This window comes from Equus quagga, chromosome 16, assembly GCF_021613505.1.
Source record: "Equus quagga isolate Etosha38 chromosome 16, UCLA_HA_Equagga_1.0, whole genome shotgun sequence".
Classification (NCBI taxonomy): Eukaryota; Metazoa; Chordata; class Mammalia; order Perissodactyla; family Equidae; genus Equus; species Equus quagga.
In genome coordinates this window covers 80,139,114-80,157,327 of record NC_060282.1, presented here as the reverse complement: position 1 = coordinate 80,157,327, position 18,214 = coordinate 80,139,114, and the positions used below count along the sequence as shown (strand labels likewise).

Here is an 18,214-nt window from a genome sequence, read left to right as displayed (position 1 = left end):
GGCCCGTGGGAGGACTCCTGACTGGCTCCCTCCTTCCGGAACTTCCTGGCCGGCTGCGTGCGGACGGCGTCCCCGGGAGCCGGAGGGGCGGCCGAGGGTCCGCGGGTCCGGTGAGGAGTACGTAAGGACGTCCTCCGGAGGGCCGGAGTGTAGCGCGCGGGGCGGGGCGGACGGCCTCGTGCCCGGGCCTGGTGCTCGGGTGGCTCCGGCGGCGGCGCGTGCAGGCCGGCCGGAGCCCAGTCCCTGCAGGGCCTCCGACCCTCGGCAGGTCCGTGGTCGGTCTGTGGTGTCCGAATCCCCTCTCCCCCTGCTCGGTTCCGCTCCCCGAGCCTTCCGCAGCGTCCCCGCCGTGCGCTGCCCGTCCCGGCGCCGTCACGTGCGTCTCGCGCCTGCGCGTTTCACGGGTGTGCGCATCCGCGCCGCACCGCAGTTGGTGCACCGTGGTTGACTTGTGCACAGAGGGCTGATAGCATTTGGGGTACTATTGGAAGGACTTTGGATTACTGCATTTGAGGGGATTTATTATGTGTATTTTCTACGTCTTCTGTAATCGTGGATTTTCTACTGTGTTCGTTTTTTAAGTGGAAGTATTGTTGGGGTTCAAAAGCGTTGCTGGCTGTTAAGTAGTTTCCTGAGGCTAGACGTTGCAGGAGGATATAGGTTTCGGTCAAGAGATACAATGTGAGCGAAGGAAAGAAAGGCCGAATGTACAAAGTGTCTCCGAAAACAAATAGTAGACGAGGCTGGGGTGGATAGGGAGGGAGCAGATACATTGACAGGTTTATGCGGGATGCCGGGACAAAGCGTGTTGCTCCTTAGGCATTGAAGAGCCGCTGGAGGTCTTCAGCCTCGGGAAGGCTCTTCACACAGCGCTATGCAGCACAGCCTGGAATGCCGATGACTTTTAAGTCAGGGGTTGGCGATCTTTCTGGGAAGGGCTAGATAGGAAATCTAGGCTTTGCGGGCCACAGTTGTAGCAGGAAAGCAGCCATAGAAAATAATTCAATATGTATAGGTAGCTGTGTCCTAATGAAACTTTATTTACAAAGACAAGTGCCTGACTTTATTTGGTCCATGTGCATATTTGGCCCTAACCCATGGTCTAACCAAATAGTCCTAGGGACTATCGCAGTGACCCGGACATCATGTTTTTGTATTGCATTTTTACTCATGAATGAGAGGCTGTATCATCACGTAATGTGAGCTCTGGGTCTAGTCTGCCTAGCTTTGAATCCTGGCATTACCTGATTACTAACATTGTCACACTGGGCAAATTCACTTCTCTTTGCATTCGTTTTTTTGATCTGTAAAGTGGAGATAAAATACCTCTCAGTAAATTAGTTAAAGTACGTAAAATGTTAGCACAGTGTTTGTTCACATAGTCAAAGCTCAATAAATCTTAACGGTTAATATTTTTTAAACTGTTCCTCACATGCATTGTTAAATATAGATTTGAGAGATGTTTCTAAGGTAGAATTTACAAGCTTAGTGTGTGTTTAGCTATAGAATGAAGAGGACATCTGAAGTTTGAAGGCAAGAGCCATTCACATAGAGGTGATATGGAAGTTGTGAAAGTAATTTAACAGAGAGGGGGAGGTAGGAAGTGCAGGACTAAGGACTGATTTAGAGGAGGTGCATGCACACGGGAGAGAAAGTGGGGCAAGTAACAGGGAATGAAAAAGAAGGAAGGAGACAGAGTCCGTCCTGGAGTCTGCTCGGAACCAGAATGGTACAGTCGTATGTCATTAGCAGAGGGATAGTTGCTGACAGTTAACATGGTCGGATGCTGACAGAGCTGGAAAAGAAATTGTGTGGATTGATTACTTGATGAGCTCAAGCAGCAAAAGTGACTGGGTACCCGCTGTGGGCTGAGTGCTGGAGATGCAGAGGAGGGTTAGATACACACTGCAATAAACAGCAGGAAATCTAGAAGAGGCAGAAGATGTGGAAATAATGCAATGCATGCAGCAACCTTAGAAATAATTAGAAGTAAGATGGGATTTGTAGATTTAACTGGTACCTTTATTTTCAAAACTTAAGTTGATTTATAGTTCATAAAGGTGGGCAGCCTAATTGAGCTCCTTTTCTTTCTTTCCTAGACAATGGCCAAGAACAAACTAAGAGGGCAGAAGTCCAGGAATGTATTTCACATAGCCAGCCAAAAAAACTTCAAGGTTAAAAATAAAGCAAAACCTGTTACCACTAATCTTAAGAAGGTGAGTATTAAAGTACTCTAACTTTATTGTTTACAAGCAAAGCATGATAGTAAAGCTACTGAAAAGCTGATGCTATTCTTTAAAACAGGTTCTTAGCCTTTCCTACAAAGGGAAGATGATTTTATATGTTTGTTTAAAAAAAAAAAAAGACGAAAAGCCTCCCTTTCTTGAATCCAAATGTATGAAAAGTAAAAAGCATTTTAACTGCAAATATGTGAGACTCCAAATAACAGTTTAATAGTTATGTCAGAGCATAGGAATCATAAAAAAACATGCTATGGAAAACAGTTCTTAGCTCTGAACTCAAATATATTTAAGAACCTCTTAACACAGCCAAGACCTGGAATGTCAGTCAGCACCCATTCTTATTTCTCTGAAGATATGTAAAACTGAGACAGAAATCTGTGAAATGAAGATAAAATATTTTGTTTCTTAAAATGCAACATTTGAAAAGAGAGGAGTTTCTTTATCTCCTTTGTTTTTTTTTTTTTTTTATTTTTTTTAAAGATTTTATTTTTTCCTTTTTCTCCCCAAAGCCCCCCGGTACATAGTTGTGTATTCTTCGTTGTGGGTTCCTCTAGTTGTGGCATGTGGGACGCTGCCTCAGCGTGGTCTGACGAGCAGTGCCATGTCCGCGCCCAGGATTCGAACCGACGAAACCCTGGGCCGCCTGCAGCGGAGCGCACGAACTTAACCACTCGGCCACGGGGCCAGCCCCATTATCTCCTTTGTTTTTATTTCAAAACATTTAGGAAATGGGAAATTTCTTGATCACAATTAAGCAGATTCTTTAAGAAAATGTTTCCCAGTTTAAGTCATAGGTGGAGTCAGCTCTCCAGGACCTAGTAATTATCATAGCAGTCCACAGAAATGTAACAGTTTATTGTTCAGTTTTCAGGACCTAGCTGAGTTCAGCTTTTATGACTTTGCAAATGCTATAAAGGAAATAAAGGGGTGACATGAGCCGGGTTTGGGAGTGACAGTTTTACATAGAATTGTCTTCAAAGTCAACAGTGAAGCCAAGATCTGAATGATAAGGAGCTGGAAATGCAAAGACCTGGGAAGTGCTGGGAGCAGCATGTTCTAGGCAGAGAGAATAGCAAGTGCGGAGGCCCCAGGCAAGGGAAGAGCTTGGCGTCTTTGGGGAAGATTGCTTCCATAGTAAATACTAGAAGCTTTGTGGATGCTAATGAAAAAGCTCTAAGAGAGGGAGATCTGTGGGTAGGCAGCCTGGTTGGAGAAAGGATCAAATAATCTTCTCAGAAAGTAGCCTAACTTACTAGGGGGAGGTTGTAAGGTCACCAAGCACTATAGAAATGGTAAATTGAAGTTTGTGGTCATGAATTTCAAGTGAAGCCAGTGGGCCAGTTATGATTTTCTACAGCTTCAGTTTTAGGTTCAGAAAAGGCTGATGCAAGTTGAGTTTGACTAGGCTGCCAGGCGAGTTCGATTAAGGGAGGGGAGAGAAGGAAGGTTAAGAGAGTGTAAAGAAGTGATTGATGAAATGATGGCCATGGAATCTGTGCGGCTTTTAAAGGAAAAAGTGAAGATGTGAAAAACAGTGAAATTGGTGGCAAAAGGTTTCAGTGAGATTTGAGAATTGTCAATAAACTAAGTGAACTAGAAGGACAGACGGAGCAGTTAGTTACAGGTAATGAAGCAGCCTAACGTAACCCGTGGGAGTGGATGGCTGAGGTGTGTGGTGGAAAGGATCTTTGGAGATGAGATGAGACCTGAAGGGTTAAGAGGCAGTAGGATTAGATTTCTGTTGAAACTGCTAAGCAGTGACGCCAGGCCTGAGGTCAGTGAGCCAAGGTTTGAGATCTCTCATGAGGAGCAAGTATGATGGTGTTGGCAGGGGACAGTATGAGGAAAGGGATGTCAGAATGTCCTGATGCCTGAGGTGCAAAGGAGCTGAGCGTTCTGAAGGAGAAATGGTTTAGGAGCAGCAGGACAAACAGGAAACAGAACCTTGTATGTGAAATTTCCCACTAGGAGTCTAAGAATTTTAGTGTGAATTATCCCCACAGATTGGTAGGGGGGATAAAGGAGTTTTTACATCTTTTGGTTTATCAAGGTTGAATTAAGGTAGAATATGTTTTATCACTAATGGTTATAAGATGATGGATTAATGCTCTTTTTCTTTTTTAAAAGATAAACATTGTGAATGATGAAAAAGTGAACAGAATGAATAAAGCTTTTGTAGATATACAAAAGGAACTTGCACATTTCTCGAGATGCCTTTCCCTTGAGCCTCTGCAGAAACAGCTGGTGAGTACAAATCATATCCTTTTGTTATAGCTAATAAATTAAACTCCAGATTTTCAAGGCCTGTAAGTTGCATGTAGTTTTTAGTGCCTGGCTCTCTAGGATACCTGGCTCTGAAGGATGCAGAGCCTATTCATTCATGTTCAGACTCTAAACCTTTGAGTCCAACTAGGAGAATTTATTGTTCTACTTCCAAATGTATGACTAGGAGAAATTAAATTGGATAATGGATTATATATGTCATTTTTGTATCTAAATTTTTTTGTGTGAGGAAGATTGGCCCTGAGCTAACATCTGTTGCCAGTCTTCCTCTTTTTGCTTGAGGAAGATTGTCGCTGAACTAACATCTGTGCCAGTCTTTCTCTATTTTATGTGGGATGCCTCCACAGTGTGGCTTGACGAGCGGTGCTAGGTCCATACCTGGGATGCAAACCTGTGAACCCTGGGCCGCGAAAGCACGTGAACTTAACCACTACGCCACTGGGCTAGCCCCCTCTACATTTTTAATGTAGATGTTGTTACCTATTTTTGTTAGATAGCCACTGTTATCTAAATTTTTAAATATAATGCTTTTCTCCCTCCAGATTCCTCCGCAATGCCAGGAAAACGAACCAGTTAATGTTGACGAAGCTACAAGATTAATGGCTCAGTTGTAATACACTGATGATGCATCCAATTCCCCAAAAAGACCAATAAATTAAATGTTTTATACAATTTTATTTTTAAAAATCTTGTTAATGTACAGGCATTGGCACATTTTAAAAACAAACTACATAAACAGATCTTTCCTATAATCTAGGAAAGTGGAATGTCAGAAGTCAACAAAATGTGATAAACTTAAAGTGCTAAAACAGAAGGCACTTCACAAAATCTGTTCACTGAAACAGGAACATAGCCTGGTTTACATCCTTCACTTTAGAAGTGGCAGTGAATGTCTGGCGTGGAGGACACAGAAATGGGGACAGTTTCATGGCAGTAAAAATGTAAGACAGACAAGTGATGAGCCCTTGGCCAAACTTTCTGTTTTTGACGACCTTAAGTCTACTTTAACTCTCCTCTTCTAAGAGGAAAAAAACAGAAGGATTCAGAATTAGAAGAAAAGTTGAAATCCCAGAATGTGATTACTTAAGGGTGGTGGGGGGCTGGTGGCTATTTAATCACTTTTTATCATGAAGCAGAGCCCTTTGTTTGATGGTTGAAGTTTTGTGAAGTAAAAAAGAGAAAGTATTAGGGAAGAACACTTCAGAATCAGTGAACTAAAAAGGTGTTACATTCATTATTTTAAATACTTAGGTTATTAAGAAGTCTAAAAGGTTACACAGTTAGAGGTAGATAAGAGTCCCGAGTTGCCGTGGAATCTAATAATTTAGTATCTGGACATCAAACAGATCGCACACTCCTTCATTATCGTCTAGATTAAAGTTGTAGTCATCTGCCGGGGTGGGGGAGAGCCGGAGGAGCGGAAACACTGCAAGCAAAACACAAATTGCCTGTTAAAGATGGTTTCTGCAGACGCGTAATGGTGTTTAGCAGAAAACACTCTCAAATACATCAGTCCTCGTCAAGCTATGTTTCTATGGTACACAGGAATTTAGGAAAATAACGATGAAATTAATGAGTTGTATTTAGTGTATGTTTTGAAAGATTCATCATAGGTATTAGCTTGAGAAATAGAAGTTAAAATTTTTATTGGTTGAACGTGTTACTAAAATATATGATTCAAAAGCTGGTCAAAGTGTTTTCTCTGATCTGCTGAATTAGCTCCCACTTTGAGAACAGAAGCAGGAGCTAGAATTAAACTTCCTGATGTTCCTGCTTCTACAGAAACGTTGACTAAATTTCCAAGTGCTTACTGTACCATTTGCTAATTTAACAGCTGCCACTTCCTAGGTCTCAGCTGTATTTGTTAGGAGCCAGGACTTTGAATTTAAGAACTTAACAGAAAGGTGAAGCCCACAGAGTAATTATGAAAGTAATTAGAATACGGTAGCTAATTGATTTTTAAGAATTATTTCAGATTAGATGATGACACGGCGAATGTTCGTAATAGTTTGGTGACTTCACATGGGCAGCCTGAAATTGGCCGTGGTGGAAGTATTTATACAACTGGTTTTCAGATGACCTGTTCACTTAAATTATTTTACTCCTGGCCAGATTCTTCAGGAGTGAAAAGGACTAGTGTGCCAACAGCTTAGCAGTTTATTCAGTGAAAGTGATAAGTATCCCCTTAAGGATTCTTTTCCCTTGAAATGAAGGCAAAAAAAAAAAATTCTCAAGGATACCTATGATTTACTATAAAGCATTATCAAGGGAGAATTTTCATGAATTATCAAAGTATGTTAAGCAGGTAAAAAATAGAGGTTCTTCATTTCTTTTAAAGCATGTGCCACTTATAAATTCTAGAAAAGCATTAGTAATGTATAAGGTCGTTTATAACATTTTAAACTACTTACCATCAGAAGACATTAACTCATCAATGATATCTCCACTAATAGATCCTATTGGAAACAGAAATGGGATAAAGTCTTGTTACATTTCTGTTTATATATTTTAACAGTAAAAGGCACTTATATTTAAACACAGCATATATTGAGCACAGCACATATTTAAACACAGTACATATTAAGCACAGTTATATTCCAACAGCGGTTTGATTAAACGTACAAAATTAAAGTACTAGAACTTTATGGACAGAGCATTTTCATGAGCGCCTACCCTCCCTGCATTAAACTTCCAAACTCAAGATGTAGACCAAAGACTCATTACCATCTCTCAAAACTGACTCGGTTTTACAAAGTCAGTGGTACCATGATTGTCTCAGTCCCCTGACCTTAAGACTTCCCCATCACTTTCCATTCCTCCTGTTGAATTTATCTCCAGGTCTCACACATCAAACGCTACTTATTCTGCCTAAAAGGTATTTCTCAAATCTGTTCTTTATTTCTCTTTCCAATCCTGTTGTCATCACCCTATTTTAGCCTTAATGTTCTCTCACAGTGGCATAACTGCACAAATTTTCACCTTTGCCTCTAACCTCTGCATCCCAGGGCCGAAAGCATCTTCTCTCCTCATCATGCTACTCCTGTGCTCCCCAGCGTACGGTCCTAGTCGTGCCACTTCCCTGGTCAAAAATCTTTACTGGCTTATTGGCTAAGATCCTAACTCAGTCTGATAGTCAAGGTCCTCTCTAATCTGGCCCCAAATAACTTTCCCCGCTGTTTCCAAATACAAAACCACGTAGAGAAACTAAATGCTCAGAATTTTTTAATGCTTTATGGAAGCCAATGTACTGTGTCTAAGCTAAACTATCTAAAGCCTGCCTGCTTTATTCATCCCAAATAGATTACAATTAGATTATAAGCTTTTTAAGGCTGACGCTTTCCCTTGTGCATCCCCATGGCCTACAGTATAGAAATACTTAGAGGAGAAGGAAAGGAGGGGAGGATATAAGTGACTGAAGCTGATAAATATTCTGTGTCCAGTTAGATTTTTTTAGCCCCACTCTTAACTACTGTATACTCCCAGAGTAGTAGACTTATGCCACATCCCAATGAGACATAATCCCAAAGGTAAAAATACACAAATTGGATTATGTACTATTACATGAGAGGTTTGAGTTATCTGCAATTCTACCTCCAGATGGGCCTGACTAAGCCTCATTCAGCATCACTGAGAATATCTGCCATGGCTCCTTTATTTGGAATCACTAAGGAGGTGCTAAATAGCTATCTATGAAACCAGGGGAAAGACTGAGAGCCCAGGGAAGTTTGTACATTGAGGAGGTGTGGTCCCTCTTCCTGAGGCCCAGTTTTTAGAGTTTTAGCTATTTATCACTTCACAGATAAAACAATTTAGGAAGGCAAGAAAGATGTCCTAAATAATTGGAGTTGAGACCACTTATCAACTCTATAAAACTAAGCTTTCCAAATAAAAAGTATAGCAACAGAGAATATGGAGAAACAGGAAGCATGAGTCACAATATTCTACACTAGTTTGGTTTTTCTTAAAGGCAGCTAGAGCACATTCAATAATATGTCCTAGAGTTACTAAGACATAACCTCACAATGTAAACCTCAGATAAAAAGCTGACATACATGAACAGTAAAAAGGAAGGGGGAGAGGAACAAATCTGGCTTACTTTCAAAAATGCAATCCTAAGGAAAACTGTAAACTTTGGCTCATTAAATATCTTTCCTTTGCTCAGTATTCATAGTTCTACACAGTCTTAACCACGTTACATTGTGCCTGATTGTATATTTCTGAATATACTTATTTATATACATACATATACACATATACACAAACAGCCTATGAAACAAATCTGTAGTATTATAACTAAAGACAAGATCTGTTTTTAAATTTTTCTCATAATACCTATTCCAGAGCTGGGCACACAGGAGACACCAAATTAATATTTCTGATTGAGCTCAGCTTGCTATTTTGCCTCCGGTATTAGATAATAACATCACAACTGACAAACTGAGAAAAGCTCTCCACGTTGTTTACAGCAGTATTCATATTTTCCCCTCTCTACTTTTTAAAACAAAGTCCTGAACCCACCCGAAGATAAGTCTGTGGCTGGTGTCTGCTGAAGATTCTGGCTTCTTTCAGACACGTGCTGCTCAGGCAGATTCTGAGTCGCCGTGCTGGATTTCTGTGGAGTCACCGGAGTCGAGGACTGAGAGGAAGGCTGTGTGAGGTCATCAGGTGGGGGGACCGGAAAAACCACGGGCTTAGAAGAACTGGACTCTTTATTTATAAGCAGCACGTGGATAGGTCCTGAATGACTCTTTAAATTGATCTGGTATTTCTTTTGTCCATTCTGACCCTTTGAAGTTATGGGGTATAAACAAATGAATGAATATCAACATGTCTTGCTACCTTGAAACATTAAAAATAGGACAGGCAAAGATGTTTGGGAGTAACTAAAACCACACAAAACAAAGTCATTAGGTCAGAACGCAAGAGTAGAGACCAAGAGTAGAATTGAGGGCTATAAACCACTTGCCCCTAAAAATAAGCTTTTCTCAAATACTGATCGTCAAAAACTCTCAGTTGTAGAATTCTGGCAGCCATCCACTTTTACTGTAATTGTACGAGTCAGTGCATTCTCCATATATATGGACTCCATTGCTGGCGTCAGCTGCCATGGGTGTGGTCATCTCAACGTGCTGTCTTAAATGGCAACTATGTCACAAGTCAAAACTTTTTCCCTTCAGTAGGCACAAAGACAACTGATTTTTCCTACAGAGATATAAGTGTAGAGTTCCTCCGTTTCAAAGGTAATTTGCATCCTGAGGGTTCAGAATCCAGTAATATAAATGCCTACATACAAACTACTACAACAGCTCTGGAGAGGGAGGTAGATGATAATAGTAATCTTTTTCTACTTCCTTTTTTGGTTGTTATAGCTTTCAAGTCAGTTTGTTTTAGGAACTTTGAATCCGAAAACTAAAATCATGATACTTACATTAGCATACACTCAATAATTATCTTTGACTCAGTAAGTCAGAAAATGTTTTTAAAAAGACCTAATTTAAAGCAATGTATTATTGTTGATATTTAAATTGAACTTTTCCCTTCATTAGGATTGTTATGTTAGTGATAGAGACTGATTTTTTAAAATTATTGACTACATCATTACTCACTCTCTGATATCTCACAGCTCAAAGAAAAGCAAATCTTAAAAAAAGTAAAATGTTAAATGATTCATTCAGCCACTTCTATAATTTTACTAAAGTACTGAACACATCCAAATTCAGATGTCAATATGTTCAAACAGACATGAAAGAGTTTACACACAATCACTCATATTCAGCTAAAGAAAATGCATTTGTCCCTCTTGAGACAGCAGATGCATTTTAACAGAAGTTATCCTACATACCATTTCTGGAATAGGTACCTCCAGCTGTGTACCAGAAGGTGCTTGAATGGCCAAAAGTGTATCACCTGGTCAAAAAAATAAAGATTTTAAGATTTTAGAAAATACCACTGCTCCTGGCATACAGTGGCGAGAGTGTGCGCTCTAGAGTCAGAATGCTTGGGTTTGAATTCCAGAATAGGGGACCCTGGGCTTCGGTTCTCAATTCTGTAAAAGGGGCGAAATATACTTACTGTATACGTTCATTTTGAGGATTAAATGAAGTAAATAAATATATTAGTAGGTCTTAGAAGAGGGTGAATACTCAGTGTTAGCTCTTTTATTAACAAACTCAGCTCAAGTTAATTGTGCTTTCATTCAATCTTGTGGAAAGGCTGAGATTCTTGAAAACTTTTAGCCTCAAATAACACTGTTTACTTGAAATATCTAAACTACTTAAATGAGTGGGGATACTAGAGACTAGGTATGATACATTGAAATCTAGAGCTTAAGTGAGCTTACTTTTGAAGCCAAATTCTACAGTAGTCTCTGTAGAGCTGAAGATTAAGAATATTTCCCCAAACTTTCTTCAAAAGCTCAGGAGATATGGAGGCAAAGCAGAGCAATAAGGCCACACATATTGCCAACGCAGTCTTACATGGAAAATCAGATTCCACTCGGCAAGGTGGTTGGCAGATTTTGTGTGTGTGTGTGCATAATACACCAGGCTGTCCTTTTATTAGCCATGCATAATTAAATATAAATGCACATGTAAAATTTCATTTTACTTGTGTTATATGTAATTATGGGAAGACAGCTCCTCCCGTTTTAGTTAATACATTATAGCATCATTTCAAGGGGAGGCATGGGGGTAGGGAATGGAATAGGGTTAGGATAATTCTCCTGGTTACAAAATGGATTCACCTCACCCTGTCCTCATGCTTTCTTTGGGTTCCATTTGTGACCAGCACACTTGCTGCATATGGTTTCATAAACAGTGCCAATGAGAACAGTGTTCTAGTTCAAGTTCAGTCAGTGACTGTGATTCCGTCACTTTGAGATTGTTGCTTTATCCCTCTCTGACTTAGCTGCCCCTCCCCACACACAGCTGATACCTACCGATGCAAGCAATGAAGTGAAAGCTGCAGAAAGCAGTTATTGTCAGAACAGAAAAGAAAGCAGCCTATCAAGACACAGCTCTGTAGAGTGACACAAAATGTCAACACCGCCTGAAAGCAATGACTTAGGGTGAGTGCGTGGGGAGTTCTGAATCACTCTATCCTAAATAGGTCAGAGAAGAATGTCATAAAAAATGTGCTAACGGTACTTACCATTAAAGCAATTACAGATGTCTTCATGTGTTACATAGGAAAACGTTCTGTCATAAGAGTTAAGGAATGACATTTACATCAAGGTCTAGGCATTTAAATTAAGATAATAAGTCTGAAGGCCAAAATAAACACAAGACCAAATGCATGAAGGGGCCGTCACACATGGTCAGATACAAGAGAACAGAAGTCTTTAGTCTGAAAAAGCAAAGACAATCAAATAAAGGTCCATAAGAGGAGCTTCCATCCTTTCCTCTGAGAAGAAGCCACTTTTGATTTCTGTGACATCCGAGGACCCTTGGGAGAGAGATGGAAAACATTCCTCACGGAGACAGGGGTTTCTGGGGAAAGGATATTGATGGGAAAAAGAATGCAATCGGGGTGAGTACAGAAAGACCATATAAGCCTCCACATCAAGAATCTTCTGGGGTCATGGTTTGAGGAACTGGGAGAGGACAGAATCTTGGAAAGCAGCGCAGCAAAGTCCAAGATCTACTAGTTAATGGTTTTTGGATCCTGGGGCCCCACAGAGCACAGCTTGAAAACCCCCATTGTTATCAAACTCTTCAGGAGCTCTGATCCATAGGAAGGAAATAACAAATGAGGTCGTGGACTTGCTCACCAAAGACACGGCAACAGGAAAAATTAATTGTATACATTAGTCAAAAGTTCATGAGAGGTGGTACAAGATAAATGTAGTTAAGATGTTCCATAAGAGTACAGGTAAGTCTGCAAATTGAGAGAATAACAGATATCTAAGAGAACACAGTGATCGCGAGAAACACATGGAGTATATCACTAATGTTTTTCCTCCCAATATAACATGATAGATACCCAAGCCTTGGAAACCCACCCTCCAGAAGGTACTATCTTTCAGTTAACATTAGGTAGAAAGTATCCTGGATTGATTGCAGGCCCATGATATTTCATTTTCAAACCAAAATTAATTTTTCAAAACTTTGAGAGTGGCTGGCTATTTACCACTTCAGAACACTGAACATAAGGACTTAAATCCGCCTGTGTACTTAACCATGACCTCGACTCTCACAGACTCCCGAGGCACACTGTGGCCAGCACTTAACCATGACTTCGACTCTCACAGACTCCCGAGGCACACTGTGGCTAGCAGGTTGCATCCTATCGATGGGTAGACCAAAGGTAAATAAATGTGTTTTTCTCCATACAACACAGGAATGATGTTAATAGATGTAGCATATAAGTTAAAAAGGTAAAATTTTTAAAATGTTAGTATAAATTATTAGAAGATTATTATAAAATTAAAATGTTATATTCACTTGCAAAGCTTCACTCTCTAAAAACACTAGAATAAAAGTAACTGATCATCACACTGGGAGAATAAGTTATATAAATACACATTCTATAGCCATACACATAACTTATTAAAAAGGATATCTATTATTAATGGAGTCGTCCATCACATTTTTGATGCTCTGCTGTAGCCACAACTTCTGCTGATCAAGTTCTCTTTCCTTCAGTTCTAGATCTTCAATTTCCGCTTTAAGATATCTTAATCTATCTATGACTTCTTTCGTATTACAGCCAGCACCTACACCTCTTAAAGACATAGAATTAATAGCCCCACTATCAGACCCAGGTTAACGTCACTTCGTTTTGTAGTAACAAAACTGACTCAATTACTAATATATTCAAGACACAGATATTTACATTCTTCTAAAAATCAAGCATTAAAATCCTTAGAATATTTAAACACCATTCCTCCGAACATGTTTGCTTAGAAAATTTATTGGCAAGAAGAATCAAAGAGCAAAAATTCTCAATATGTTCGAGAGTGGTTTTTGTCATCTGGAGGGTCAGGCTGGTGACCGAGGCACCAAAAGGATGTCAAAACCACATGGTCACACCTGGAAGCTTCATCATGTAGACTGAGAGGCCAGCAAAATAAATTACAGTCTTTTAATATTTTGGTCAGATTTAGGCTAAAAACATTAACAAAACTAAGCCCAAAGGAGACAAATTTGCAGAAAAGAAAGTATTTATTTGTCACATTCAAACATACAACCATACAACAGTTAACAAACGACAACATGTATTTCAAGCAACTATTATTTACAAGGTACATATTCCCAGAGATAAGACATAGTTCCTGCTCTCAGGGAGTTCACATTCATTGGGCAGGTAAACAATTAGAGAAGGATGAATAATACAAAGCAGTATGCAGTGTGTGCCTAATGAGCAGTTTGAGGGAGGAAATAAGAGTGTAAATTAAACAGCAGGGAGAGCAAGGGAACATCGCAACACTGGAGTGCCAGACACAGGAGCCCAGAGAGGTGTGTCTGTGCAAAAGTGAGGGGCTGGTGTGACCAGAGTGGAGGGCTGAAGTAGAGGATTTAGAAAGGTCAGATTTCCCAGAACATTGGGAAGAAAAATAAAGGTCTTAGAATAGAATACTGGTTTGTAACTTACTTCCATTGGATACTATTTTTTGACTTTTTTTCAATCAGGTCGATTCCCTCCAAGACATTGGTGATGTCATAAATTCTTCTTTTTTGCCTCACAGCCAAAGTATCTGCAGCCTGTTTAAAAAAAAAGGAAGGAAGAAAGAACAAAGAACAATGAAATAAATTACAATTCATATTTTAAAGCAAAAAAGGGTTGGTTATTAAGTTCACAGCGTGAGGGCCAAATCCCAATTTTGACCCAGTCAGTTGCTTGGGAACAATGGCTGGGTATGTTCAAAGCATCTCTCAAACATTGCAAATACCAAAGAAATTATTCCATTTAAAAGCCAGCAGCTGTTGGAATGGGGAAAAAAATGAAGAGGTCATGACACAAAGCCCATGAAAATAAAAGAACACAATAAGAATACTTCACGTCACCTTATGGACTAATCCTGAGGAGGAGTCTTAATTGCTCACCCATGTCACTTTCTATCTTATTTCTCTGTTCACAAGCAGTCTTGTCTAAAGAGAGCCTTAATTATTTTTTGAAACTTGAAAAATTCTATCTCAGCAAATTTTTGAATAATGAAGTCAACATCCTTGGGGGGAAATTCTGAATTATACACACACTGCAATACTTTGAAATACACGATCTGCATTTTTCAAACTCACAACGAAAACAAAGGAATGAATCATGCCATCCCAACACAAAGCATAAAGTCAACAAGAAATCAAAATCTATGGCACAAGGTGGTGGTACTAGCAACTATTACACAAAAGCTTGGTAGTTTCATCCACATCAGATAAAATCAACAAAATATTTCATGCTATCATGTTATGAGTGAATTGAAGAACACTGTACAGTCCCTCTAATTAGTTCCAACTCACATTTCTGACATTAGTTTCCCAACAGAACAAATAGAACCTCTAAGAAGAGGTTAGCCTACAGTCGTTTTTCAGAGTGGATTAGACACCAAACTATCTTGAGTGTGGAGTCACATTTTAAGTTTCATGGTAGTAATGAAAAAACACATTTATGTCCTCAGTGACAATATTCAGCACAACATCTAAATTAATGAATAGGATTTAGCTTCATACAATTGGTTACCAGCTATCACTACTTTCTTGATTCTGTAAAAAAAAAAAAAAACAGCTCCTACAAAAACCCAGGACAGCATACTGTTTGTAATCTGGACCTTCCATCCATGGGGAGCAAGTGTGATAACAGCTACTGCTCACTGCACAGGCATTCGGACACTTCAAGGGAAATGTCAATTCCATCAATTGTCGTGCTAACAAAAATACTAGGTTGCTATTGTCCAATCCTTCAGGTCTTCAGGAAGGGGATTCTGGCCTCAAACAGCGGACCAGGAGAGTCAGTAGGACGTGGCAGAGAGAAGCAAGCACTGGAAAGCGGGGCTCTTTGAGTCCCCAACTCTAACTTGGCCCATCTCTTCTAGAGCACCAGAACAAAAGCAGGTCTAGGCATGGTTTCATCGATAGCCTCTTCTCTTGTTCTTAGAAATTCCCTCCTGGTTTTATCTGCCTTCACGGTTTCTGTTCTTGAGTCTGAGGCTGTTTCTCTGAACAGCAATAGTCTACTGCAAAGTTCACCATAAAAATCTGGAGTTGCGGATTCATTTCTCACTTTCCTCTGAAGAGGTCCTAGTAACAAGTAGCCCAGAACACCCCAAGCCGGCTCTGCGTGATTCGTATCCATGTGCTCAGACACAAAAGCGTTCGCCACCATAGCAACAGCTCACTGCCACGGGATGAGAACGTGTTTGTATGCACCCGAGCACAGCAGCTATCCTAGGTCATTAGGCAGAGAGCCATGCCATATCACTCGGCTCAAAATTTTTAAAAACTATCTTGTTTATAATTTATTACTGCTTAACAATTTCCAAATTTAACCTTTGATTTCCAAAACTAAATATTATTTTTTAAATGCTTTTCTAACTAGGTATATAAACGGCCCCCGTGTAGAGAGCACATCACTTAGAAAGGATGTCCAGGAGGCTTGTAGTCCGGCAGCCCACATGTTCTGGAGTCAGGCTCTGGGGTCTGGCACACCACAAGCCAGCCCCTGGGCTGCCACTTCCTGTCACCAGTTGGCCTCAAACTCATTAACCCTCATTTCTTTTTTTGTAAAATGGGATAATAACATATGCTGAATTGTGGGGATTACACTGGATAGTCTTAGCACAACGTCTGCTGCATAATTAATACTTAAATGTTGGTAAAGTAACAGCCTCATCATGAAATACAGGTTGAAACAGGGGACACTGGGTAAGATTTAGAGTTTGTGTGTATATGTATCTACCATGTTTGATGTAGCGTTTTAAAAAGTTGCACGTGAATTCTTAAAAACTTTTATTAAGTATCCCAAGACTTTCATACTTAATAGACTCATACAATGAATCAACACCCCCTTCATTCATTCATTCAGCACCTACAAGATGTGCCAGGCTCATTCTGGGTCTTAAGGACACAGCAGTGACAGAACAAAGTCCCTGTGCTCAGAGGAGAGGGGGGCTAATAACATACTAATAATTATGTCAGGAGGCATGTATGTAGGAAGGGGCTACATTTAACGGGGTTTTCAGAGAAGAGCTCGCTGATAAGGTCACATTTGAACAGAATGGAGGAAGTGACCCCTGTGAACAGGTGGCAGAAGCAGCTGGTGAAGGCCCTGAAGTCAGGGGACAGGCTTAGTTCCTTCAAGGAAAGACAGGCAGGCCAGGGTGGCCAGAACAGTGAGTGTGAGGGAGAATGCTGAGGATGGGAAGAGTAGGAGGAAGAGAGGCGGGAGGGAGGGGAAAAGACAGACAGACAGACAGACAGACAGGGAGATGAAGATGATGACAATGTCGGGGAGATAGCAAAGGGCCAGATCACCGGGGTCTTGCAGCCATTGTAAATAAAGACTTCAGCTTTTAGTCCCAGGGAAATAGACAGGCACAAGAGGGCTGTGAGCACACAGTGATTTGACTCCACATTTAAAAGGCTCTGTCCGGCTGCTCTGGGTGGAAGAAAGGAGGCCATGAGAAGGCAAGGGCAATCATCCATCCAAGAGACAGTAGTGGCTTGGATGAAGGGGGTAGCTGTGGAGGTTGTGAGAGACGGTGGGATTCTGGATCTATTAGGAAGGTATGGCAAGCCGCAGATCCTGAGTCAGAGAGGGGTCGAGGGTGACTCCACAGTTTTTGACAGGAGCACCTGGAGATGAGGAAGACGGCAGGAGGAACAGGTTTGGGGCACTGGAAATCAGGAGCTTGGCTGCGGACTTGGATTTCAGAATGTCATCCAAGGGGAGAAATCAAAAAAGACCACTGGACCTGAGAGTGTGTGGGTTAGGGGAGACAGCCAAGCTGGAGACGCGAATTTGCTAGTCATCAGTAAAAAGACATTCCAGGACACAGGATGGAACCCACTGGGTTCACCTAGGAGGTAAGCATGGAAAGAGATGTCCAAGGGCCCACCCACCCTGGGGTACTGCAGTGATTAAGGTCTGGGAAACAAGGAGCGACCTGCCACAGAAGAGAAGCAGGAAGAGTGCGGTCTTGGAAATGAAGGGAGGAGGGTAAGAAAGAGCAACCATGTCATGTACCGCTGTCAAGACGAGTCAGATGAGCACTGAGACCCATCAGTGGATGGGACTTTGCAAGGATCCTTGGTGACCTTGGTCAGAGCTGTTTTGGCAGAGTCAAATGGAGTCGGAAGCCTTAATGGAGAGATTTCAAGAAAGCGTAGAAGGAGGGAGTGGGCGGAGCAAAATGGCGCGGTGAGCTGACCCGGGATTCTCTCCCCTCCAAAATACAACAAAAGATTGGAAGAACTGAATTTCAGAGAATAAACATAATGCCAGCTCATTAGAGACCTACAATACCAAGAAGGCGGGGATCATAACCTTGCTTACACCCTCGGAGGTGCTGGAACGGTAGAGAGAACATCGCTCCCTCCCCTAGAGTCTGCGATCACTGCGGTGCGGGTCGGGAAGGAGCGGGCCAGGGGCGCGCGACCGGGGGATCATCCAGGACTCCTGCCGCTGATTCAGTGGAGACCCGCTGACGGGGGGGAAAGCTTGTGTCTGCAGGGACCCCATAAATCAAGGGCCTTGGG

General features: G+C 41.1%; 2 protein-coding genes across 3 annotated transcripts; one reads left to right on the top strand and one right to left on the bottom strand.

Moving 5' to 3' along the window:
* The first annotated feature begins 45 nt into the window (after positions 1–45).
* RBIS (ribosomal biogenesis factor) lies at positions 46–5,198 on the top strand. The gene is made up of 4 exons (XM_046642472.1): positions 46–116; positions 2,099–2,216; positions 4,371–4,487; positions 5,069–5,198. The coding sequence occupies exons 2-4, from the start codon at positions 2,103–2,105 to the stop codon at positions 5,138–5,140; spliced, it is 303 nt and encodes a 100-aa protein (XP_046498428.1). The 5' UTR covers positions 46–116; positions 2,099–2,102; the 3' UTR covers positions 5,141–5,198.
* Positions 5,199–5,386: 188 nt separating this feature from the next.
* On the bottom strand, positions 5,387–17,853 carry E2F5 (E2F transcription factor 5). Of its 2 annotated transcripts, none has more exons than XM_046642470.1 (7): positions 14,118–17,853; positions 13,086–13,247; positions 11,676–11,722; positions 10,369–10,433; positions 9,045–9,312; positions 6,938–6,982; positions 5,387–5,952 (listed from the first exon to the last, which is right to left on the bottom strand). In XM_046642470.1, exons 1-7 carry the CDS (start codon positions 14,285–14,287, stop codon positions 5,843–5,845), a joined length of 867 nt encoding a protein of 288 aa, XP_046498426.1. In that variant the 5' UTR covers positions 14,288–17,853; the 3' UTR covers positions 5,387–5,842. The 2 variants fall into 2 exon arrangements, with proteins under 2 accessions (XP_046498426.1, XP_046498427.1); XM_046642471.1 differs by having other exon boundaries at positions 11,676–11,719; positions 14,118–17,851.
* Between the last annotated feature and the right edge of the window lie 361 nt (positions 17,854–18,214).